Here is a 26,126-nt window from a genome sequence, read left to right as displayed (position 1 = left end):
CTTTACATCTCATGTCTTATGAACAGTCTCACCAATTTTGAGGAGGATCCAAGTAACTGCCTAGGCGCAATGGTATCAAACGTTCACGCTGATTACAGACTAAAATTGCATGTTAACATTAAATCCAAAATACCAGATATCCTGATGAGTTTGGAATATGAGTGTAAGAGACTTTTTGGAACACTTTTGCACAACGTATAGACTCCCTGAATAACATCACTCTACGTTGAAAAAACCTAAATGGAGGGTCCTTTTTGAAAATTTCAAGGGGGCGCCACTGAGCCATTTTGTTACATTTGGGGAGTTTTTGAGCATATTCAGGCCTTCAAATTGGTCATTTTCATTGGCCAGTTGGTGCTCGGGCCCTAATAATAATAATAATAAAAATAAACATTTGCATTCTAATAGGGCTCTCCCGCAAGTTGATGCTCGGGGCCCTAATTATAACTCATACACATTTTGTACAATGCTGATGTACCAAGTTGTCAACAACCAAAATAGTCCACACTTTTATATTAATTTGACAGTACTAATTAAAATGAAGCAGCACATTTTAAAGAAAAGGTCTTCTCAAATATGAATTACAAAAGTCAATCAAATGCATTGGTGGCATTGAAATGGTTGTACTTATATCAAAAATGTATTGAGGAAATGATCTGGATTGTAGATTTGTGCCTTTGACAAAAAAGTATATTCAATCATACGATATTTGGTACTTGACTAAAACATTTTTGCATTTTTGTCTTCACACATTTGTGAAAAGACAGTTAACCTGTGTTTGAATAGTAATACATGTTTTAAAAAAAAAAAAAAAAAAGTGCTGACTTTCAGCTTTCAAGCTCAGCGTGCTCACATACTGGTTGACAAGCATGGGATTTGTGTCCTAACAATAGAGCAGCACAATACCATTCGAGCTAAAAGTTGCATGTCTATCATTGGACAGGCCAGTCACATGAGCTGAGAATTTGCTGAGTCGCCACCAACATAAAAACAACTTAAAACAAGCAGAGAAGATGGTCGAGACAAGTCGTTAAAAAACATGAACCTAACTTTAGCAATCTTATTAAAGCAAGTTGTGTCACATATGAAAAGCTCATTTGCTTAAGTAATAACATTCTAAAATAGTTCACTATTTTACTAATAGGGAACATCAAGAAATGACCTGCAATATTGTCTAAATCTCATTCCAGTATGAATACAATTTTTCATCAAAATAAACAAGAAAACTGTTTGGTAACCGTAAGGTGGGTGAAACTTGTTAGAAAAGCTGAAACCATGAAGTGACTCATTTGAAATCAAACACATAATACATTGGGAAGCTTCATCAGAACACCTTTATTGAAAGAAAAACAAAAGAAGCTTAATATAGTCCAAACGGAATCAATGTGCTAAGGAGAGAGGAAGACACTCCTCCTACTGAGAAATCAGAAAGAAAATCAAGTCAGATCAGTATGCAAGTGAAAGCTTAGTAAGAAGCATTTATTCTTCGTTCATACAATACTGTACGACTAAATTGCATGGCTTTAATCTGTAATTATTAAAGAGTGAGCAAATTCCTATTTGAGACTGACTATTTGCTATTATCGTTGTCGTTATATCACCATGAACAATGAATTATTATATTTTTGATGAAACCCAAACATTTCTAGGAAAACAAGGTTTTCTTGGGTTATTGGTGTTTCTGTGTGTGCGTGGGAGGTAGGGTTATCAATAGAGTTGAGACTGAAATGTTTCAGGATACTCTATTTGATTGCAGAAGTATCGATACTCAGTTATTTGTTTTTACGCTGACGTTGTTTCAGAGTGGCTGGACAGGTAAGGCAATGGCAGTTTTAACTAATTGGTTGCAATTGACAGTGCAGGATGACCAATCCATTTAATGTGGGCGAGGACAGGCAACGAATGAACACACATTTATTCAACAGCTCCTAGTGATGATCTCATTTAAAGAGTTTTAATTTAGTTTTTCAGAGCCACATGATTGGACGTCTGACATCGTCAATGGCACTGAAAGAATTCATAAGAAAGTAATATTTACTTTTGGATTTTTAATTAATAAAGCATTTTTTAGTTTGGATGTCAATTTTTAGAAGTGGGAGGGGTTGTCAATATAAGCCATTAGTGGCATTACAACATTAAAACTACATTTAAAAAAATTCTGTATGCGTGAGTGACATAAATCCAAAATTGACCTGCTGCTTTGGAGATGAGCCTGCTGGCTGACATCAGACGCAGCACAGTGAAGCAACGGTTGCCATTTTATCAGCCATCAATAACTGCCTGCCTGATAAAGTTTGACCCGCCCAGGCGGAACTCTGCTCTTTCATATTCAGTGAGCCTGAAAAAAGTGAAGTGTTCTACACACGGCTTTTGTTGGGAAAAAAAATCTTGCAATGTTTAACTCATTCGCTGCCATTCACAGCGATAAACATCCAATTTAATTTGACAAGGACCACCAACATTGATCATTTGATCACCAGCCCCCATATCAAACTGGATTGGACGCCTATCACAGTCAATGGTATCGAGACATGATCACTCAATGCCAGCCATCGCCATCACTGTCAATGGCAGTGAACGAGTAAAAGAAGTGAAGATAAACTAGTCGCTGTGTTTTCATATCTATACGGCTAGTTAACTTTGGACTAAGCATTTCCCTGATCCGATTACGGGATCGGAAACGGGGCCGGATCACAACATTTTCAGACAGTTGGAATCGGGTTAAAATGATCGTGTTTTTAGAATGTATTTATACATTTAAAATTTTTAAATTCTAAGAGCCACAAAGCAACATATTCCAAATGTACAGGGATGCTGCCAAAATAAAACAAACATGTACTAGTATATTTTAAACTTCACGACATCGTTATGCAGGTGGAAACAGCGGAAGCGGATGTAAAAATCATTGGAAGGCAAATGTTCTGGTAACTGTCGTGGAAAGCTAACGCTAAGATAACAGTGCAAGAGTGAGAATTTCATCAGCATGGAAATATTTTACATTTGGATGAGTTTATTTTTTTTAAAACATTGCTGAGCATTTTAGAAACAAACGTCCACTCCAATTTGAATGGCAGGGCTGACAGTGATCATTCACTACCAGTGAACACATTCATGCACGAATTATGATTCTTATTTATTTTAACCCTTACAGGGCACTCATTTAACCCCTCGGCTGCCATCGACGGTGCTAAACGTCCAGCCCATTTTGACTGAACACTGAAAAATAAGCATTCACAGCAAGTCTTCCCGATTTAAATGAATTGGACGTCTAGCAAGTCTTCCCGATTTAAATGAATTGGACGTCTATCACTATCAATAACATGCAATGAGTAATATTTAAAAAAAAAAAAAAAAAAAAAAAAAAAAGCATTACTTGGGGCCATAACCAGTGTGTATTTCTGCTTATATTCATCATAATTTCAGAGATTCCGATTTGAATTATCATCAATTAATAATTGGATTGATATATTATGAAATACAATCATGATTAACTGCTAATATTTAAGTTGACAACATGACCAAAAATAGTCACTTGCCCTATAAAGGACTAAAGGTCTTAAGGGCTAACTTTTGAATAGCTGTGTCCACTTTAGGGACTACCGTCCCTGAAAGGGTTAAACTGGATTGAAACTATCACTGTCAACGACAAAATGAGATAAGTAGCATTCCTTCAATTCATAGACTTGGGTGTCATGACGCTGTATTATTTAGTCTTCACTATCAATGTGTCCTTTTATGAGTGTTTCCAATCAATAACGCAGCATAGTTGGAAGCGGAACTAAGAAGTGTTCCCTGTTATGCATGACTTTTATAACGGACCACTCTGAAAAGCATGATTGCAACAGAAAACTGGCACAGATCTGTTAGCAACACAATGCATTGACACCAACAAGCATTGACATTAAGATTCTGCTTTTATAAAAACAAAAACAAAAATTATGCAACGATGCCATTGACAGAAGTTATAAGGTATTGATATAACCATGTCTATTATTGTGAATGCAGTGTGTAGTTATGTCCAACTGCAATTCATCCGAACGAACACAAATAAATTTACCATGTCTTAAAGGCTATTTGATCCAGTTTAGATTAAATATTGTTGCATAAATTGATTTTATGAATTGATCTCTTTCAACCCAGTCCTCATAGTATTGTGTTTTTATTTCATTATGACCGCAGGCTTTTTCTACCACTTGGTTGCACATTTCTGTTTATCAATCTGAAAGAACAGCCACACGACACTGTAAAATTGGTGAAAGAAGAAACAGTAAGCAAATTGTTGTGTTTCATGGCAAACTCTGCCCATGTGAATGTTACTGTAAATCTACTATAAGGTTTGAAATGTATTGATGTGTATAAATCAGATGCAATTAGGCACCACGTTGACAACTTCAGTGTATTGTATGGCATGGCAACAGTTTCCTTTAACCTTTGTATTTAACACATGTATAAGGCCTTATTTGTATGAATGAGTTTGACTTCTGCGTTTGTACTCAGTGCCCCTATGTCAAGAAGGAGTGTGGCGGTTTGTTTACGTACTGCTTTGACGGCTCCAGAGGCGAAGTAGCAGTGGGAATCTGAGCGCTCACTACAACATGAGAAAACAACATGTTGACTATGGTTGACGATTTAGACACTTCACTCCAAAAACACACTATCGGATCAATTTATTCAATCCGTCACAAGTGGCAGTACATTAACCACTTGCTGCCTGAATTGACATTTAACAAATATAATAAAAGCAATGGAGGAATACATAAGTACAGTACATTAAAATAATTACTATATACTATATATAGAAAGTTAAATTAAAAAGTAAAATAAAAAATGGGGAATTTCTGAATTAAAAAAATAAATAAATAAAAACAAATAAATGAAGTGAAATGAAGAAATAAAATGAAGAATATTAACAAAATTAAAACAAAAAAACAAAAAACCTAAAGGTCTAAGAAGTTTTTGGGAGGGGGAAATATAAAAATTAAAAAGGTGATTAAAAAACATTCCTATTAAAAAAAATATTTTCATATAAATACAGATTTTTATTTTTTTTTTTAAATTTTTGTGATTTAAAGAAGTTTTGTAATTTTAGGATTTTCACATTTTAGCTGTATTTGTCAATTTAATTTTCTATATTTAATATTTTTAATCTATACTATTCTTTACGTACAGGTAGTCCCTGGTTTACAAACGAGTTCCGTTCTTCGGCTGGCGATGTAACCCGAATTTCCACTCAAGTCAGATTTAACCCTTTAAGTGCCCCTAAATATCCCACAAATGTCAAAATAACTATCCAAAAACATGTATAATACATATTAATAAAGTTTTAAAAAATAAAATAAAAAAACAACCTGTACTTATGCATTCCTCCAGTGATTTATGTATATATTTGTTTTTGGCTCCCATTAATGGCACTAGATGTCTAATCAATTTGCAGTAGGAGTCCTGGCAGCAAAGGAATGAACGCTCATTTGCTGCCACTCTCCCACTTCAAATGGACTGGACCTCTACTAGCGACAAACTCATTTCAATTCACAGAAGAAGAATTGACATCTAACATTGTCTATGGCATTAAAAGAGTTAAATGCACTGTAAATTCACGTATCAAGTGCTTATACACAATTGTAGCAATACTGTTCCAGACATTGCTATAAATAAGTTCCTAACTAACATGGCAACAAACATATAATTTGTTAAACAGCCATATTGTCTTGTGGTCTTAAGTAAAACACCTGATAAGCAGTCTGTTTAATTTTCCATTACAAACTAAACATTTCATCAAGTTTTTGCTGTAGAAGCACTTCCTCTTGGTTACATATTAACACCAACACTGTTAGTTGTGTAATTTATCTCTTCAGTGTTCAGTGAGGCTAGTCAAAACAAAAAAAAAAAAACAACAATGCTAATTTATCTTATAAATGTGTCTTCATCTGTACTGTTTGTACAGCATATAAGACAGGTTATTCAAGTTAATGCCAATTCTCAGCAAAATCTTTCTGTAGCAGATGCTGCATGTAAGATGAGGCCACAGATCAACAAGTGCTGTTCAATGTAAAATTTCCGGTATTTGATCTACTAGCTGATACTTACACGTTTTGAGTCTTTTTGACAGAGACTCTGATGTTCGGGACTCTCCTGACAATCACCGAAGAGCCTTTTGGGATGAGTCCTTCGTCATCTGTGTACTCTGAGAAATAAAAGCAAGGCTTTAGAGAAGCTCCGGAATTGATGTTGCACGAAACGTTTTTTTTTGCCCTCCACCTTTTTTTTTTGGTTTTATATGTATGAGACTATAATTTCATTTTATGGAGAAAGCCTTTTTTAACACCTATAAAATTGAACATGTCTTGATGAAATGATTGTATTGCAGCTTTTCTTTTGAGAGATGAAATTTTATATGAAATTCTAACATTGTAATTGTTTCATTAAAACTGCAAAAATTACATGAAAAGTTCCGAGCATAAATTGACATTGTACATTATTATTTCGATCATTTTGAAATAAGAGCATTTTAGTAAGATTGCTCCAATTTTTTGAGAGCCGAATTCAAATATCTAAAACAGAACATTTCCCTCAAATATTGTTCACAAATCTGTCTCAATCTGTGTTAGTCAGCATTTCTCATTTGCCAAGATGATTCATCCCACTTAAATTGTGTGGCATTTCAAGATTCTGATTACACAGCTGATTATTGCATTTTACATTGGCCACAATAAAATGCTCTTCTGAAATGTACAGTTTAATTTTGGTGCTCAGAAAACAAGTCTGGTGTGACGACCTTTTGCTTCGCACAGTCCAACAGACATCTCACATTGAAATGATCTTGTTTTTAACTCTGGCCTGTTATATTGGTCCACTACTCTCCAACGGATGTGCGAAGTAGGGGTAGGGACCTCTGGGTACCTCACGATAAGATATCTGATTCAAGGTTTACGATAACTATTATCTCACAATTTGGCGATATAACAATTATCGATACATTGGTCTGGAAATCATTCTAGGATATTCTACAAAACAAACAGAAAAACAAAGCTGTACAGGCAGAAAGAAAAAGGGACATCCCCAAAACTCCTAAAATGCATAGAAATGTATCTATTCATGTATATTCCATATTGGTTCAATACAGAACGCAACATTTAATTCCCAATTACGGATTGTTCCTTATTTCAAGGGACAGGTGGCAGCCCTAATTTGGTAACCTGTAAATGTCCTAAAATTAACAGAGGGACCTAGAAATACCCCCAAAATTAGAAAGACTGCGAATGCTCTGGTTTCGAATGATTTGCCCCTCCCAGTCTAGATTTATTGGCCGTCTAGCACAGTCAATGGCAGCCATTGAGTTAACACAGACGCTATTCTAGTGAAAGATTTTGGAAGCAACTTCTTGGTTCTTTTTTTTTTTTTTTTTGTTACAACATTTTAATATAATATATCGATTCTTGGCAGGAGCACATTGATAACCTTTTCGATATTTTGTCACACCCTTAGTGCGAAGTTGCTGGATATAAGCAGTAACCGGAACATGCTTTCATTTACATCAAACCAGAGTGTCTCAAACATGTTACAAGGGTGACTTGTCAGATGAGTATGCTGGCCATGCAAGAACTAGAATGTTTTCAACTTTCAGCAATTGTCTACAGATCCTTGAAACATCATTATCATCTTAGAAAATAAGTTGATGGTCAAAGATGAAAGGCACAAGAACCTTCTTGAGAAATGATCAGTCGCCGAGAGAGCAAATAGCCAATTATTGTCAGCCACGGTTACAAACCGAAGTTAGGTGATATACAGTATCCCTGCATGTATCTGTAGTTGAACGTCTGCAGTGCGTATGCGGGTACGCCCAAAGTCTACGGTTAGGGGATATTATGTAGATAACATTTACAGAAATATGGGATATAGGGAACTAAATAAAGAAGTTTGCTTTGTGGTCAAACGTGAACTTGGATGTAAAGAAGATGGGAAGTTGAGGGGGAGCTCGACCAACAAATATTTACTGGTCCGGGAAAGGAGACCAGTTTTTGAGTAAGAAATGTTATGGCACAATTTCTTGGTTTGTTTTGTGCTAAGGTGGGCAGTACATTATGGCTGAATCAACAATTACTCCACCAACAAAGAAGAAAACTTCCATGAATTGTTGTTTTGTCTCATCATTTGATCCTCAAATGAACATGGCACTAAGCGCGCTGTCCGATTCAAGGGCTATTCAAAATTGAATAGATCGTGCCTGGAAAGTTGATATGTTTGCGCATATAAATGCATTCACTGTCATGACACAACTGGTGCAGCAACAAAAAGAATACCTACAGGCATGACGAACTAACAAGCCAAGAAAGGAGCTGAGTAAAGGCCATTTTAAACTAGCGGAAGCCTAGTGTGAAGGGTTCAGTAGCAACCCATTCATTGTGTATGTGGGAGGGAACTACTCGGGGAAAGTGAGCGGCGGCGGTTGTTGTTTTGGACTGAGCTGAAAGTCTTGAGTGAAATTTTGGGGCGGGGCCAAAAATAGAGAATTGTTCTATTTTCACAGCATTACCGCGCTGACGTCAACAACGCATCCAATAGCAGAGGGGCAGACGTACTTATGTCTGTGTTATCAGGACTTACGCAAATCACGGCCGACGAAACCTTGCTAAATGCGCTTTTATAAAAGGTTCATGAGCTCTGGGACACTCGAAAAATGACTCATTGCTCTCCTTGGTAAGCTAAATAATACCTCGATGTGCGTTTGTGTGAAAATGTAGTCCACGAATAACAACAACAACAAACTTCACCTTCTTATTGGAACTAGTAAAACTCTTTCTACAGCTACTATAATTCCCCTTACTGCTTGAAATAGGTCGCCGTTTTTTTGTGCAACAATGAAAAATAAACGCATTGGTGCTTGGGACTATAGTAAATATGCTTGCCACTTTTCACTTCCTGACAGCACCTACATCAGGCTATGTGGCTCCTCTCATTTTGCGCTTGCAGTAGCTCGCTCTTCACACTGGGCTGACGCTAGTGTGAAAAGACCTTAAGGTTGTAAACAACCAATTTTATGAATCTACAATATCAATTCTTGGGATAACTATTATATTTACTGATATTTACAGTCAATTTCGATTCATTTCAAGGGCTTTCGATAGATTCGGTACGATATGTATACATTTAATTAGTGAACATTTATGTCAATTAAAGCAATAACAAAAATGCAGAGTTTTTGGAATTTTTGTTACTCTTTTGAATTCATATTTGAATAAAAACGGCATCTATGTTTTACTGATCATTTCGATTATCGCTTAACCAAACAATATACCGATCCAGATAGAGGTCTCGTTACACCCTTACAGCTGTTTCCAGCACAATACTCCGTATGTATGGATTTGTTTTGCTGGTGTGGCTGTAAATGATAAATGGCATTTCCATTCATTCCATTGGGGACGATGACCTTAGAAGTGTTTTGGGTTATAAGCATGTCTTCTATTTAGATCAGGGGAACCTACTTAATTCTGTTAACTTTAACAATTGACCAATAAAGTCATCGGCTTCCATTGACATTACATGTCCTATCCATTTGAGTGGGAGGGCTGCCCAGTTCAAATGTTTTTGATGTCAATCAGTGTTAATTACGGAGCCCCAAAAGAGACAATGACATAAATAAAATTTAAACAATCTGATGCGCACCAAATTGTTTCTACTGTGCACCGAGACAATGTAATGGCGACGATGTGCAGGTAATCCAGTAATATCTTTATAGTTGAGTCCAAGATTGAAGTAAAACTCAATTGATACCTGTATTATCATTTTGAGCACGCTGAAACTGGTGTCTGATGCGAGCCTGCAGTTTGTGGTCTATAAAAGGGAACTTTCTAGTGCGCACCAGATAGTTCAGATAGTTTTGGTGCGCACCAAATACTATCTGGTTCACACCAAATTGTTTAAATTTATTTTATTTCTGTGTCTCTCTTTAGGGCAGGGGTCGGCAAACCAAATTGCTGAAAGAGCCATATTGCAGCAAAGAAACAAATATGCCTGGAGCCGCAAAAAATTGAAAGCTTTTTATAAGCCTTATAATGAAGGCAACATTTTCTCTTAATCTATATTAGCTATATTAGCCTACTATCAAAATGACTAAGTTGGCTACAAATACATAATGTGCCTTCATGATTACTAGAGGTGGGAATCTTTGGGCACCTAACGATTCAATTACAATTTAGAGGCTACGATTCGATTATAAAACGATCATTGATGCCGCCCCCCCCCAAATTATTAGCTGCTTTTAATGTTTTGTACATTAGTTCCAAAAATTGTACAAAAAGCCTCTCAAGCTTAAATAAACGACTATTTCAGTATCATGTTAACAGTTCAAAGCAGTAAATACTCAAGTCCCCATTCTGTATCAGCAGCTTTAAACTACATTCAATTAATTTAATGTTGTGAACCAACCGTTAAAGTTGTTAAAATTGCTCTCGTTATTCCATATATTGCCTTCTGTCTACTTTCAACATGTGAAAGTTTTAAAAACATTTTAAAGATAGATTCAAGTCAAAATTTTGCCAATTTAGGAGTATTTTAGATAAAAAGTTAATTAGGTTCGCTTGGAAGGTTCACTACAACAGCCTTCCAGGGAAGTGTACTGCTTTAAAATGCGGCTGTTTACTAATGCCGACAAGTCTGTCATTTCGCATCTAGTTTTCTATTCTTGTGCTGCTAACGCCGCCGAGTCTGTCATTTCGCATCTAGTTCTATATACATATGATAGTCGTTATCTACCGTAGAATTATTTGGACGTAGTTTGTAGTGGCTTTCGGCAGCAGTCAGGTATTATTGTTTTCTTATTTAGAGGCATGAGTTGAGCCAGAGCCTTGAGTTGACCATTGTCATTACCCGGGTAATGAGAAGCATGACGTTTACGCTCAGTCCGTTCCTTATTGCGTCCCGAAGAGTGCGCCAACTGTGTTTAAGTTCCACTTTACTTGACATATTTCAATATTCGGAATTTGGCTGTTTGTGAATCGTTCTCGAATCTTCCATCGCAATTAATCCAAGAATCGGAAATTTCGCACCTCTAATGATTACTGTATTTTACGCATTATAAGGGGTAGCTGAAAGCCTTCAATTTTCTCAAAAGCCGACAGTCTGCCTTATGATCAGATGTGCCTCATATATGGATCAATATTAGTTAATCATAGCATGACATTCCATTTAGCGCAGCTCCATTTTGAGGATGCACAACGTAACGTCAACCACTACTACTACTGCGCCTTGTAATGCAGTGCACCCTATACATGAAAACGGTTTTAAAATAGCCCATTCATTGAAGATGCGCCTTATACACTGATCCGCCGAACAATTGTGGAAAATACAGTAAATGTTTATTTTCCCCGCAGTGCATCCTATAGAGCAGTGTTTTTCAATCGGTGTGCCGTGACTGATTGTCAGGTATGGCGCAAGAAATTATCCAATATTGCTTTTTTTTTTTTTTTTAACGTCGTTGGGCGGAGTTGCAGTAGGAAGGAAGGAGTGGGTAGAAGGTTGCGGAGTGGGTAGAAGGTTGCGGTCGTGTGCAGATGAGCGAGGTATTGCTCGGGTCGTGTTCAAGAACTGCTCGGATTTCTAGCCATCAGCCACCTTGCTGTCCATGACAATGTGGACCCCAGCACGTCTACTGTACATCATTTGATTAGACTCGTCAAGTGTCGATATACACGAAACTGTCTTTTCCAATTTATCCATATGTCGAAGACAGCAAGGTGGCTGATGGCTAGAAATTCGAGCAATTCTTGAATGAGACACGAGCAACAATGCCATGGGCCATGCAAGCTTATGCGGCATCTCTAAACGAAACACATATGCGCTTCAAACTATGGACTATTTTGTTCGCCTTCGTTAAAACACAGAGAAACAGCCAACGTTTTTGAGAAAAACTACAAAGGTAGATGAGAAGGCTCTCAAAGCTAGTTAGCTTGTTGCTGAACCCAAAATGTCCCACACTTTGGCAGGGACATTAATACTACCTGTCTGCAAAGCCATTGTTGGCGAGAAGCTCGGCCCTTAAGTGGTTAAAGACATTGCTCAAGTCCCCCTGATAATTCTGAGCTTTTCAAGCCTAACTGCTATAAAAAAATAAAAACGGTACGCGAGCTGTCGAAGAAGATTCCTGTCGTGATATCGGCTTTGTGTTCATCTAAACAGGCTCAGGTTTTACACTAAGTATAAATACTGACAAATTATTTAGTTATTATATGCTATAAAGAAAGTAATTTTGGAACATTTTTGGTTTCTGGTGTGCCGCGAGATGTTTTCCAATGTAAAAATGTGCCAAGACTCTGAAAAGGTTGAAAAACACTGCTATAGAAAATGACGCACCACGTGACTATTCTGTTGTATGATGCAGCCTCAAGTATAACTTCATTATAATATTAATGAATTAGAATATTTTTGAGTCGTGTTTGTCCTCCTACAGAAACCATATTAAAACTAAAAATATCTTTTCCTCCCCCATCTTTTTCCATTTGCAAACATTTTTGAAAACGCTCCAGCGAGCCACTAAAGCGCTAAAGAGATGCATGCGCCTCTAGAGCCGTGGGTTGCTGACCCCCGCTTTAGGGGCTCCGTACAGTCCCTGAAAAAAAGTATTGTCGCTTATCCATTTTGTAGAAACAATTGCTAATAACTAGGGCTGTCAAACGATTAAAATTTTTAATCGAGTTAATTACAGCTTAAAAATTACTCGTAATTAATCGCAATTCAAACCATCTATAAAATATGCCATATTTTTCTCTAAATTATTGTTGGAATGGAAAGATAAGACACAAGATGGATATGTACATTCAACATACTGTACATAAGTACTGTATTTGTTTATTATAACAATAAATCAAGATTTAACATTAAGATTCTGTTAAAGCGATCCGTGGATAGACTTGCAGTTCTGAAAAGATAAATGTTAGTACAAGTTATAGAAATTTTATATTAAAATGCCTCTTAATATTTTCGTTTTCATAAAATTTGTAAAATTTTCATTCAAAAAATAAACTAGTAGCTCGCCATTGTTAATGTCAATAATTACACAATGCTTAAGTCCATAAAATCAGTCGCACCCAAGCGCCAGCAGAGGGAGACAAAACTCCAAAAAACAAGTAACAAGCGGCCATGGCACTATGCTGTCATTTTAATCTGTTTGTGCGGGGCATGTGCGTTAATTGCGTCAAATATTTTAACTTAATTTTAAAAATTACGGCCCCTTAACGCGATAATTTTGACAGCCCTACTAATAACCTGACTTTTAATTATTCAATTGGTTTCAGAAATGGCTCATATGAAAGCTAAGACGCTCCCAAATGATGTTAAATGTACAAAATATATTTCTTTCACTGAAAAAAAGATTTATTTAATGAAGACAAGGTCAAATTTTGGCAAAACAAGTTTTGTCTCCAACAGAAAGTAGTGTGAAAATTGAACAAAAAATGTACTTCAAATACAAAAATGTTACATAACATAAGCAAATTAAGTAGTGGTGCTATGACATCCAAATGTAATATTTTGTATGACTTCCATGGGCTTGAAGGACTGCATCCATGCGGTTCGGCAAACTTTTTATGGTTAGGAATTAAGGGTGTAACGGTACATGTATTTGTATTGAACTGTTTCGGTACGTGGTGCTCGGTTCGGAACAGAGGCGTACCGAACGAGTTTCTGACGTAAATGTAAACCTTATTTTTCGAGGCTGTGAGTCGATCGGGTTACAGTTTCTTTGCGTAGATTATATTTACTCAGTCTTCTCTACTATAATGAGGACCAACACAGTAGGACAGTATAACCCAGAAACGTCAACGGCGCGACAACGTGGCCGCCGCGAGAACGCAGTGAAACGCGGGCGTTAAAGTCAATCAGCCAATGCACACCAGTCGCAGTGCGGCCGCATGTTAGACGCGTCCCAGAAGCGGCTCAACACGACGGACGCAAAAAGAACGGCAGAGTTTATTATTTGACGCGAGATGCGACCCTCCTGCGTCAATACTACTACTGGTAGCTAGGCTCGGGCAGACCGGAAGTCACTCGTGTAAAAATACGGTGGATCCTGTCGATTTTCAAACTAATATGCAATCGTAACCCACTTTTTGAGTCCATCAGATCTCTTGAGTGGTAGATCGGGGCACAGTTGACTTGTCTTTGTTGATTTACTGCTGTCTTTTTTGCTATAATAATAACCAACATGGCCCCGTGTTCAATACAAAACCCTCCTACCACAACAAAGCAAGTAGGAACTAATATTCACATAGGAAATAAAGTTATACAACATAAAATATAAATGAATACGACATCACATTTGTAAAATATAAACCCATAATAAAACAAATAATAGCCCATTTAAATAAAATAAATTGAAATAGCTAAAACACCTGTAATCAAATAATAATATACAGATCCTGCTTACACAATTTATTACTGTGTGGCGCTTTCACCTGAGAAAATCCACCATTAAAGCTTTTGAAAACCGTTCATAAGAAAAAAAAAAAAAGATTCACTGAGGCATTTCATTTGTAAAATAGATGTTAAAATCTTTGTCATTGGGATTGCTTTTCTCTTTAGCACAGGACTTCTTTTTTCTTCTGTCTTTCAGAAAGAAAGCTGATCAATATGCTGAAAGGCAAATTGTTGTTGGATGATATCTTTAAATACCCGCTACTTTTTGAGCAGAATTCTAGCTTTGTATAGGCTAATGTTCCAATTGTTGAAAGCACAAAGGTGTGTAATAAACAACTAGCACATTTATATTTTGGATTTTGTTTTCTTTCAGTACCGAAAATGAACCGAACTGTGACCTCAAAACCGAGGTACGTACCGAACCGAGATTTTTGTGTACCGTTACACCCCTATTAGGAATGTAAGAGGCAGCTAAGATCTGTTGATATTTCAGACTATTTATGTTGCCTTCAACCCTGCAGATCTCTCGCACACCCCCATACTGGATGTAACCCCAGACTATGATTTTGCCACCACCAAACTTCAGTTTTCTGAGTGAATCTCGGATCCATGATGGCTCCAGTAGGTCTTCTGCAATATTTGCGGCGACTGTGGTGTAATTCAATTGGAGATTAATCTGAAAAATCCACCTTTTGCCACTTTTCCAGCGTCCATCCTTTTGACAGGCTGTGGGCCTTGGCAAATGCCACACGTTTTTTTGTTTCTGGACACTGATTCGACCATGGAGGCCATTTCTAGACATAATTTGATACTGTTCTGGTTGACACAGGGACTTCAGGTGACCAGGTCTCGTTGAGCTCTGCTGCAATGGAAAAACGGCTGGCTTTGGATTTTCCAGCTAACAACCGGTCCTCCCGAGCAGTTGTTGCGCGGGGTCTGCCTGACCTGGGCTTGTCAAAAACGTCTCCAGTCTGTTCATATCTTTTTTTTTTATTATCCTGTGTACCTGACGCTGAGACACATTGAAGGTGTCTGCCACATCTACAATTGATCTGGTCTTCAGGCTCTTGATAATTTACACTTTGGTCTCAGGAGGAATCTTAGGCATCTTGTCAGAGGTCAGGTGGCAGTTGATGTAGCAGTCTAGTGCACTGGGGTTCTATTTATACACACCTGAGAGTTAATGGATCCATTATTGGTAACAGGTGAAGCTCTAATATGGGATTGTGTGCATCATTTGACAAGGCAACAAGATTTATGTCTTTGCAAAAATTGAATCAATGGGCTTTACCAAGCGGTAAACATCAGAACACTTTTCAACAGTTTTGTTTGGCACCGAAATGTTATTCCAAAACCTGTTGGGATTAAAATGATCCATTTCTTGAAAGAAAATATTGATTACAAATATATCAGAGGGACACTTCAGGTCCATGTGTATGCAAGCGACAAGACTTTTGTCAGGTATTGTAGTTAATATCAGCGAATGAGTTAAAATTAGTCTATTTTACTTGTATTAATCCCTACATGCCCAACTTTAATAAACTCAATGGCTCATTGACAGCGACAGACGTCCAATCCATATTGAATGGGCGGGTTGACAGTGATCAAATTGTATTGGACGTCTATCGAAACATAATTCAAAACTACCCTGGCTCAGTTCAACTGCTTTCAAAGACACTGAATGGGTTAATACTAACGGATATAACCGCATTAGCCACGCAAAATTCCGTTGTTAAACAGCGCACGTTTGATATTTTAAATCATACACGAACAGCTGCAACACTGAACCGCGTGTGCTCCTCATTCGCAGTCAATTTAAAACCGGGAAACATCCACACCTCAAATGATGTCTAACCTTCTTTGGTTTGTGCGTTGGTAATCTGCAGATCGCAATCACCGGCTCGCAGCTTCTCCCTGCCCATGATCTGCTCCTTCAGGTCCGTCAGCGTGACTTGCGGCCCGTCGAACACAACCGTGGCATAGCTGAGTTTGGAGGAAAATTTATAATGTATATGAGTCATTTTGAATCTAAGCAGTCGTTTCAAGCTCACAGACAGGAAACCACCCCCACGCGTTCTCGTAATTTAGCTTAGCTGGCGTTAGCTGCCTGAAGCCTCACTTGGCTAACTAACAAGTGTCTGGCAAAGTAGACATGAAGGCATGACATCTCCCAACCCCTGGTAAAACTCCAGCAGGGAGTTCAGCCAAGGCTGAATCAATCGCTTTCGCATCCAATTTGTGCTTTCATCGTTCGAAATGTGGCTTTCGGGTCGAGTTGTTCCCTGACAGAAACTACCAGCTGTTTGGACAAGCGACGGCTCGTCAGCAAAGAGCCGCTTCATGCTGCGTTCAAGTTATCCCCGAACACGTAGTATTTACGAAGAACGTCCTTCTCTGATAAAGGTACCCATTAAAGGCTTGGTTGAAATCGTACGCTCTAAGATTAAAAAATATTTAAAAGATATATCAAATCCTATTGCTATTAATATTGTTAAAATATTAAATCAAGGTTGGTTGTGGTGGGTTTGAGGTTAGCCTATGGATGGTTACAGCAAATACAAAGCACTTGGTTGTTAAAAGACAAAAAACGAAAAACATGTAAAATCATGTTTTTGAATATAAACGCTGATACGCGTCCATATCGTACGATACATTATGATGCAAGAGGGCTTTGCCAACTCGTGACACACAGTTGTGAATATTCCTATTTTCATGAAGGTAGCACAGCACTGGCGAGCACCTGTTTGAGCGATATACAAATGACACGGAAGGAACAATAATTTACTGGAAAACGTTTAATTAAAAAAAAAAAAAGTCAACGTTTTTAATTGATTTCCCTTCGCCTCCAAAAGCTTTAAAGCGTTTTCAAACCAAGGTAAGATCCCAGAAGGAATGACAAATGTAACCCTATTTGGTATTTGCGTTATCTAAATTTGTTTAATTTGCTTTGATTTTTATTTAAATTAAAAAATAGAAAACATTAACGATAGTAAATCAATCCTCATCGTAAAAACAGTATCACCAAAAGTGCAATGTAAATATAATTAAAAATAAAATAAAATAAAACAAAGGGGGAAAAAACTATAATACAAGCAATTACAAAATATGTAAGCAACATTCCAATAATAGAAACGCGTCACCTACTGCAAATGTCACCACAGTTCATTGCTCTAAAATGCTTTCCTATTATCTATGGTGTTACACCATAATTATCTATGTATGTATTTTGTATCGCCCTCTGGAGGGAGACAAAACACTACTTACTGTGTGTCCAACTGTCCATGTGGGTTACGCTGCACTGCAGTGACTGAGAACTGAGGGGCATTTTTAGGCCCTTAGCCAAGAAAACACATTGTTCCAATGCGTCTGAAAGCTGTTTGAACTATGAAATATTTCAATTCCCTGAATAACAATTACAATGTTAACGTTTCGCATTTTCAGATCCAGTCATTTTGTTTATCTATTTAATTAATTTATTTGTTTAACTTTACAAGGCACTCATTTACAGCTGTGTTCCAAATATTCAACCCCCACAGTGGATAAGTGTTTTTGCAACTTTGACATTCATTTTTCATCTTGTTTATATTCGCATCAAATAATGACATGTCAAATACAATTGAAATAACAAAAATATTTTTGGGAATATTCCAATTAATGGCCTTTCTGTGATTACCTCATTGACAAAATTATTTACAATTAAATTCATTACAAGCCCACCACTCTTAAGAACAAAGGTTTCCATCAGGTGTTGTCAAACAGCTGATGAAAACATCTGTTGATGTGAACAAAACCCTAATGAGCAGCAATTCAGCAGATTTAAAAGGACTGTGACAAATGGCTCTAAAAAAAAAAAAAAAAAAAATCCTGAGAGGAAGTCATTTCACTTCATAAGCAAGGATATTGATATAAAAAGATAGTAAAAGGACTAAAAATTTCAAGAGACACAATTGGGAGCATAGTCCGCAAGTTTAAAGCTAAAGGCACAGTGGAAACGTTACCTGGGCGTGTTAGAAAGAGGTTACTGTCTGCAATTGCTGTGTGATACCTGAAGCGAAAAGTGGAGAAAAGTCCCCGGGTGACAGCTGAGGAACTTTGACAGGACATGTCATAGGAAGGTATTCAGGTTTCATCCCAGACAATAAGACGCACACTGCGAAATGATGGCTTCCATGCAAGAACTCCCAGGTGCAGCCCCCTGCTGACTCCAAAGCACAAGAAGTATGCCAAAAATCATGAGGACAAACCACAAAGGTTTTGGGATTCTGTTCTCTGGAGTGATGAGACCAAACTGGAACTTTTTGGGCCAATAGATTAATGGTATGTGTGAAGGAGAAAGAATGATACCTATAAAGAAAAGAACACCCTATCTACTGTGAAGAACAGTGGAGGGGTCAGTCTTGCTCTGGGGTTGTTTTGCTTCTTCAGGTACAGGGAATCTTCATCATGTGCAAGGTATTATTATTTCAGTCCAAAACCAGGAGATCTTGGATGCAAATGTCATGCAGTCATTGACAAAGCTGAGGCTTGGGTGAGGTTGGATTTTCCAACAGGACAATGATCCTAAGCATACCTCGACATGTACAACATCTTGGTTGCAATGGAAGTGCTGGATGATTTTGGAGTGGCCATCGTAATCACCAGGCTTAAATCCCATTGAAAACTTAAAGAAGGTAGTTGCAGCATGCAAGCCCCAAAATCTTCTAGGGCAACTGAAGAGCTTTTCAGATTTCGCTCTTAAGTGCTTTACTCAGTTGAATTGTATTAAATGCGTCATTCGCTCTCTCAAAAAGTCACATAAAAAAAAAATAATAAAATAATTGACCGCGTAGTTTTTGAGTTATGCCCTGCCGACCCCTACCTCATGACGTAACTTCCAGGAAGCCTCGCCACCACTCTGAACGCGGAAATATAGCACCACGCTATCCTCGCCACATATTGCAAACATTTTCTGGGTTTTACTCGCGGGATTCGTCATGCCATCTCGATGTGTAGCGATATGAATTACTCACAGGAAGATTCGAGACTCTGGGAGTGGTCCCAAAAAACTTCTCCTGCAAAGGTTTGGACCGTTTTTGTTAGCATACATACAGGTCCCCAATCGGCTCATTGTTTTCATCATTTCAGCCACGACAGCTTTGAAAACCTACAACAATGCAACCTTGGTTTTACAAAGACGTAAGTATAACATTAATGGCTTTTTTTGATAAACGAGGGAGACTCCTACTGCCTGTTTGTTGAAGTGCGACATTTTTTATTTTATTTTTTGCTGTTGGCCTGTCATAAGTAGAGAGGTTGGCTGACATGTCGTCTACTCGTGTGATTTTATTACTATATCAATAGGTGTTATGTAAATTTAAATGTCCCCAGCACCAAATAGGTCCTTGGCTCGTTTTTTATACTTCAACATCAAGGTCTGCCTATTTGAAGAGGGAACAATAGCATTAAATAGATGCTGCTATGACTGGGGCATTATTATTTGATCACCAAGAAATTATTATTAGATTAAAATTAGGATTCATCCAATATTTTCATGCTGCTATGATTTTTTTTTTTCCTCCAGGAAGCCAAACAAAAAAAATTAAGTGGCGGAAACCCTCAACACGATGAAAAAAGCGTTGCAAGTCAATTGCCTCCCAGTTTCCCAAAATCAAGAGAGAGTGGGTCAAGTCATATGATGACCGAAGTGATGCGGTGTCAAGCGATGACGACTGAAGAGATCCTATGAGGCCTGCCAGATGCTGAATTTCTTCCGTCTGCGACATCAGATGACGATGATTTAGGAGAAATAAATGAAGCAAATTTTGATGACATGAAATCATAAACTAGTCATATATACAGTACACATTTTTTAAAAGAAAAATCAAGTTACCTTCATATTTTAATGATAATGCATTATCTTTGTATAGAGAACACTTCATGCTACAGAAAAGAGTAAATACATATTTCCCACTGCCATTATCATTTTTCAATGTTGCGCTAGTCCATTGCTATCCTAACTTTTGTGTTGCTTACTAAAATTATGCTCTTTGATGTGTGCCATTGTGTGCTTGGATAACATACGTTGTGTCACAATCTGACAACGAAAGCTAATGCTGATTCAACATAAATCTGGTATCATTTATTATTGTGGCCTATTGAATATTTTTTCAGAATGTAATATAATTACAATATATTATATACCAATAGAATACATTAAACAGTCAACAAAATGTGTCAATGTTGTTAACAATTTATGGTTTTATTTTTTAAATGTAATTCATGCCCCTGTCAGTGCTTCAGCCTCCTCAAGTTTGGCTCTCACGTCTGGGATCTCCTGATGACACAGGCATACTCTTGGAAGGGTAATTACTTGACGGTTTACAGCAACACCTGGAAAATAAAATGGTTTTGTCATTTATTTTGAAATATCAATAACATATCATTCATTTAGCCACATTTGGGCTAGCTTTATCATATTTAGATCGGTAGGAGCTGTCCCATTACCTAATATCCAGTTTTAGCTATGTGTAGAGCATTCATTTAGCCACATTTGGGCTAGCTTTATCATATTTAGATGGGTAGGAGCTGTCCAATTACCTAAGATCTAGTTTTAGCTATGTGTAGAGCATTCATTTAGCCACATTTGGGCTAGCTTTATCATATTTAGATCGGTAGGAGCTGTCCCATTACCTAATATCCAGTTTCAGCTATGTGTAGCGCATGGAAAAATATACAACCATGTAATGATCGCATTCTAATAAAAAAATCACGATGCTGGACTTACCACTCACTCTCCCGTTCGTGAAGTGTCGAGCTGTCAATTGGCGTCATGACGCCATCTGCTGTGTCAAGTAAATCGCCGTCATCTGACGCCTCAGGTTCAAACATGTAGGGATTAATTGTAGTTCATCTTTCCTGGGAGCCTTTGCCATTGGTAGCGTCACGAAAGAGCGATCCTGAATGGTTACCTTTGGTGGAAATATCACTGACATCGTTGTTGCTGCTATGCTAGCTGTGGGTAGTCTTCTGTTGCCTACGTCACGCTTCCGGGTTTGCGAAGGGACCATTAACGGAGTGCAAAAAAACTAAAAAAACGCAAATTATCCTTACAATTACGTGTTGATAATGTCATGGTTGTTTTGACGAACTTGTCCCAAGTTTATATTCATAAAATTACACCAAAATCCGGAAAGGTCTTCAGTTGCCCTTTAATGAACATGAGGCCTTTGCCTATAAGGAATGGGAAAAGATACCTGTGGATCACTGCAAGAAACTTGTGTCAAGCTATGCTTCACGTCTAAAGGATGTTATTGCAAAGGATGTTGTACCAAGTACTAAAGTTATATATAACTAAGAGGTTGAATAGTTTTGTCAACGAAGTAATCACAGAAAGGCCATAAATTGGTATATTCCAAAAATATTTTTGTTATTTTAGTTGTATTTGTCTATTTGACATGTCATTATTTAATGTGATTATAAATAAGATGAAAAATAAATGTCAAACTTGCAAAAACACTCATCTACTGTGGGGGTTGAATAATTTTGAACACAACTGTAACTCACTGGCTGCCACTGACAATGCCAGTAATCCAATCCATTCTGAATGGGATTCACCCCACCTGGTTTGAATGAATAAGATGTCTATCACCATCAATAGCACACAATTTGTTAAATACTATTTAAAAAATGTAAACAGTATCCAGTGTGTATTTCTGTTTTTAATTAATTTGTAAATTTATTTTGATTAAGGTTAAGAATCCTTTGAGTCACACAAAGGCTATACATAATGTAAATATCGGTTAACGTTACCTTATAACGTGCAATATAAAATCTCAGTAATTGTGATTGTATTGTTGTGATGTGTCAACAAACATGGACAGAAAAAAAACTGTTCAAAAATATACTGAAACCAAGAAAAGCAATGATATACAAATGAGTGAAATGAAATTCATCGAAACTGCAATGGAAAAGCAATTTCAATATTAACTTTATAAGTTGTTGCACTGTTGGGGCAATCACTTGCTTTTTTGTAACTTTCAATAAGTAATGCACAATTTACACATACACTGGGCAGCATATTTGGCTCCAGGCTACCCTTACAGTCTTAAAATTGGTGATTAAGGTTTGGGTTGCTTTGCAAAGAGGACATGATATCTTGAATCTCCATCGCTTCATAAAAAACAACTCGTCTGCTTCTTACAACAGTAAATGAAAATGTGATTTTGGGATGAATGTTGCGTATACCTGTTTAATGATCCATCAAACATTCTCTCTTCACTGTAGAGGCGACCATATTACCGGCAAACCTGAGGACAGTGGGTTAGTCAACATCTGGTGACTTGATAGTTTGTATTCAGTTGGAAACAGATGTATGAAGATCAATTGGAGTAGAGAGAAAGACAGAGAGGTTAAGGGAAGTGTTTTGCATAAAACTCTCTCTTTCTGTGTTGTTCTCTCCTGCCTTCTCTGCTCCGAGGAGGGATTTGCCCCTATCTTGGCTGGCCTAGCACATCATTGTGAAAGCAGTGGGAGGATGGAGAGATGCAGCAGGAGAAAGCGGTGGGAGGATGGAGAGATGCAGGAGGAGAATGAGGAAGAGAGGATGAAGGGGAAACAGCTGCAGCCTTTAAACTCATGTTCCTACTGTCGTCATACGATACACGACATGACTCAGCCATCAAAACAGCACATGTTCGTGTGTATGCATGAATCAAGGACCGCATAGGAAGCATATCAGTTTTACTCCAGAAGACATTGGACACATTGGCTATAAGATGTATTATAGTAAAAGTATCATGATGTAGTAAACGTGATTAGGTACCGTAAGTCAATTGGACATTTCAATCAGGCAATAAACGCCGATCTTACTCTTTAATTGTTTGTATGATTTATATTATCGATTTGAGTGAACTGGGACTTCTGGTACTTGGCTATAGCACCACCCAATGATGGTACACGTAAAATGGAGTTCCAAAATTTCCAACATAAAATGTTCCTGTGGTGAAAACATGCTTCAAAAGCCAAACAAATCTTGAAATTGAAACAATGATTTTTTTTTTGGGTGCGAAGAAAAAATGTGATCAGAACCATAAATGATTACTACTGCAATATAGTATAACATTCTCTTACTATAAACAGCAAACCTCACATATCCACAGCTTCGTATTTTACGAATACTCCTTCAGTCATTCATTTTCCATGCCGCTTTTTCCTAACGAGGGTTCTCAGAGGTGATGGAGCCTATCCCAGCTAACTATGGGCAGTAGGCGGGGTATACCCAGAATTGGACGCCAGCCAATCACAGGGCACAATGAGACATACAGCCATTTATGCACAAAACCATACCTATGGACAATTTGGTGTGTTCAATAAGCCTACCACACGTTTTTGGGATGTGAGAGGAAACCGGAGTCCCCGGAGATAACCCACGCTGGCACGGGATGAACATGCCAACTCCACACAGGAAGGCCGTAGCCCAGGATTCAACCGCTGATCTTAGAACTGTGAGGCGGACGTGCGAACCACTCGGCCACCAAAATGCAGATTTTTTAAAGAACCTATTGTACATTACCATTTGTCTGTAAAAATGTCTGTCATACATTTAAGTATTGTTGAACCAATACTGGTATCTATTTGTACAATGTACTGATTCAGCACTAAAATGATTTCATTTGGTACTCTATAGGGAAGTACTAAGAATGACTGTGCCATTTCTACACAATATGGGTTTTTAATTTTTTTTTTTTTTTTTAACCTGTCCTGTTCAGCTGTTTGACACGGAGAATGGAAGTCTAAGTGCCCGGTTGGTCTGAACAGTTTTAATGATTCACGTTGAGAGTATGACATACTCCCATTGTGATCATTCAACATACCTCTTTTATTATGACAAAGCAGCGAACAGGAAGGAGTTATGGGGGAACAGAAGAGAAGAAACACAGGAGAAGAAAGAAAAGAAACACAAACAACCAACCACAAGAAATACACTGAACGTCTACACTAACTACTAATATGTTGATGCTATCGTCAGCTAGATGTATTTCCGGTTGACACCATGTGCGGGGCCTGTTAAGCAGGGAAAGAGGGGGACGGGGGTGGGGGAGTGTATGAGCTAAGTGATTGAAAGGGGTAGAGTGAACACAAATCAGCTCTGTGATCTAGAACCCAGTAATCGTGTGAATCCCTTGTTAGTGTAAGCCCGTTGGTGACCGACCCTACCCCGCCCCATCGCCACTCCCTGCACTGGGACCCTCCACCCCAATATGTGCTTTTAAAGATCTAGTTTCTAGTTTGTCTGTGTGTGTGGTTTATAAGTTGTGAATGAGAATGTCTGCTATTTTTTTTGTGCCAGGAGGGTACCCTTATCTTGACCCTTTCCCGTCTCATCAGACCATAGGACATGGTTCCAGTAATCCATGTGCTTTGTTGACATGTCTTTACCAAACTGTTTGCGGGCTTTCTTGTGTACCGTCTTCAGATGAGGCTTCCTTCTAGGGTGACAGCCATGCACACCAATTTGATGTAGAGTGCGGCATATGGTCTGAGCACTAACAGGCTGACCCCCCACATAATCTTCAATCTCTGCAGCAATGCTGACAGCAGTCCTGTAACGAGTCACATGACATTTTGAAGGGAAAATGACAAGCAGTACTCAATTAGGACATTCAGGGATGTACGTAGTTTCTATGCGGTGTACTCACTTTTGTTGCCAGGGCTTTAGATATTATTGGCTATATTTTGAGTTATTTTGAGGGGAAATAAATTAACTCTATTATATAAACTGCACAGAGAGTCAAAATGTCATTTTGTCAGTGTTTTTCCATGAAAAGATATACTTAAATATCTGCAGATATGCGAGGGGTGTATTCACTTTTGTGATACACTGTAGGGTAGGTAGTAGTAGGTAGGTAAGTAGATAGAACACGAACTAACTAACTAAGTCTAAGTAAATAGCAGTTGCTTTGACATTGATCAGCTTATCCTCTAAAAACCGGTTGAAAAACAAGCTAGTTATGACTTAATTTTGATGACATTGACTTTGATAGGAACGTTGCCCTTACCAACATGGCCGTCCCGAAGCCATTTTTGTAGGGGCGATGAGAGGACTTTTCATGCTTCTGCCGTGAATTGAAATAGGTTTATCACTCTTAGACGCCCAATGCATTTGAAGTGGGAAGGTGAACATTCATTCATTTGCTGCCAGCCCTCCCACTTTAAATAAACGTCTAGCGCCGCCAATGGAATGACTTTACTTTCAAGTGAGCATGCAGCAATTTAGTACTAATCCCCCCAACCCAAAAAAAAACAACAAAAAACACCAAAACCGTGGTATCTGTATAGTATCGGCATCGGCCAATACCACACAGCTAGGTATCGGAATTACTGCACTACTTTTAAGACTGCACTGAGTTACTGCTGTCTGCTAGAAAGAGAGAATAACATCATCTGATGTGGGCTTCTTGAGGGACACATGCTGGGAAACGCTCAGTGTGTTTTATGGGCTATTTGCATAAAGGCAATTTTCTCTTATTGGGCCAATGGAGCTGAAGAAAGCAATTACTACAGTGCCATACTGCTCAATGGGAGGTTTTCAAACAGAAATGTGAGGGAAAAGGCTTAGAAGATCACAGAGAATTGAAAATAAATAAATCGAGAAGAATGGAGGAATACGTGGAATTTATCTGAGCAACAGGGAATCGGAGAAACACTCGGATGTGAGTGACCCAATCCCATGTTTAAGG

General features: G+C 37.9%; 1 protein-coding gene across 4 annotated transcripts in view; it reads right to left on the bottom strand.

Moving 5' to 3' along the window:
* The window catches only part of rbbp6 (retinoblastoma binding protein 6), a 52,692-nt gene extending 29,998 nt beyond the window's left edge, over window positions 1–22,694 (bottom strand). For 2 of the 4 annotated variants that reach the window (XM_057860763.1, XM_057860764.1), the window contains exons 1-3: window positions 16,265–17,189; window positions 6,088–6,184; window positions 4,540–4,588 (exon numbers count right to left, since the gene is read on the bottom strand). In XM_057860763.1, coding sequence (XP_057716746.1) covers window positions 4,540–4,588; window positions 6,088–6,184; window positions 16,265–16,430 — 312 coding nt within the window. In that variant the 5' untranslated portion in view covers window positions 16,431–17,189. Of the gene's footprint in view, window positions 1–4,539; window positions 4,589–6,087; window positions 6,185–16,264; window positions 17,192–22,632 lie in introns of those variants that run through there. The other 2 variants (XM_057860765.1, XM_057860766.1) reach the window with 2 other exon arrangements.
* Window positions 22,695–26,126: the final 3,432 nt, after the last annotated feature.

Source organism: Corythoichthys intestinalis, chromosome 16, assembly GCF_030265065.1.
Source record: "Corythoichthys intestinalis isolate RoL2023-P3 chromosome 16, ASM3026506v1, whole genome shotgun sequence".
Classification (NCBI taxonomy): Eukaryota; Metazoa; Chordata; class Actinopteri; order Syngnathiformes; family Syngnathidae; genus Corythoichthys; species Corythoichthys intestinalis.
This window is presented reverse-complemented; position numbering and strand designations above follow the sequence as displayed.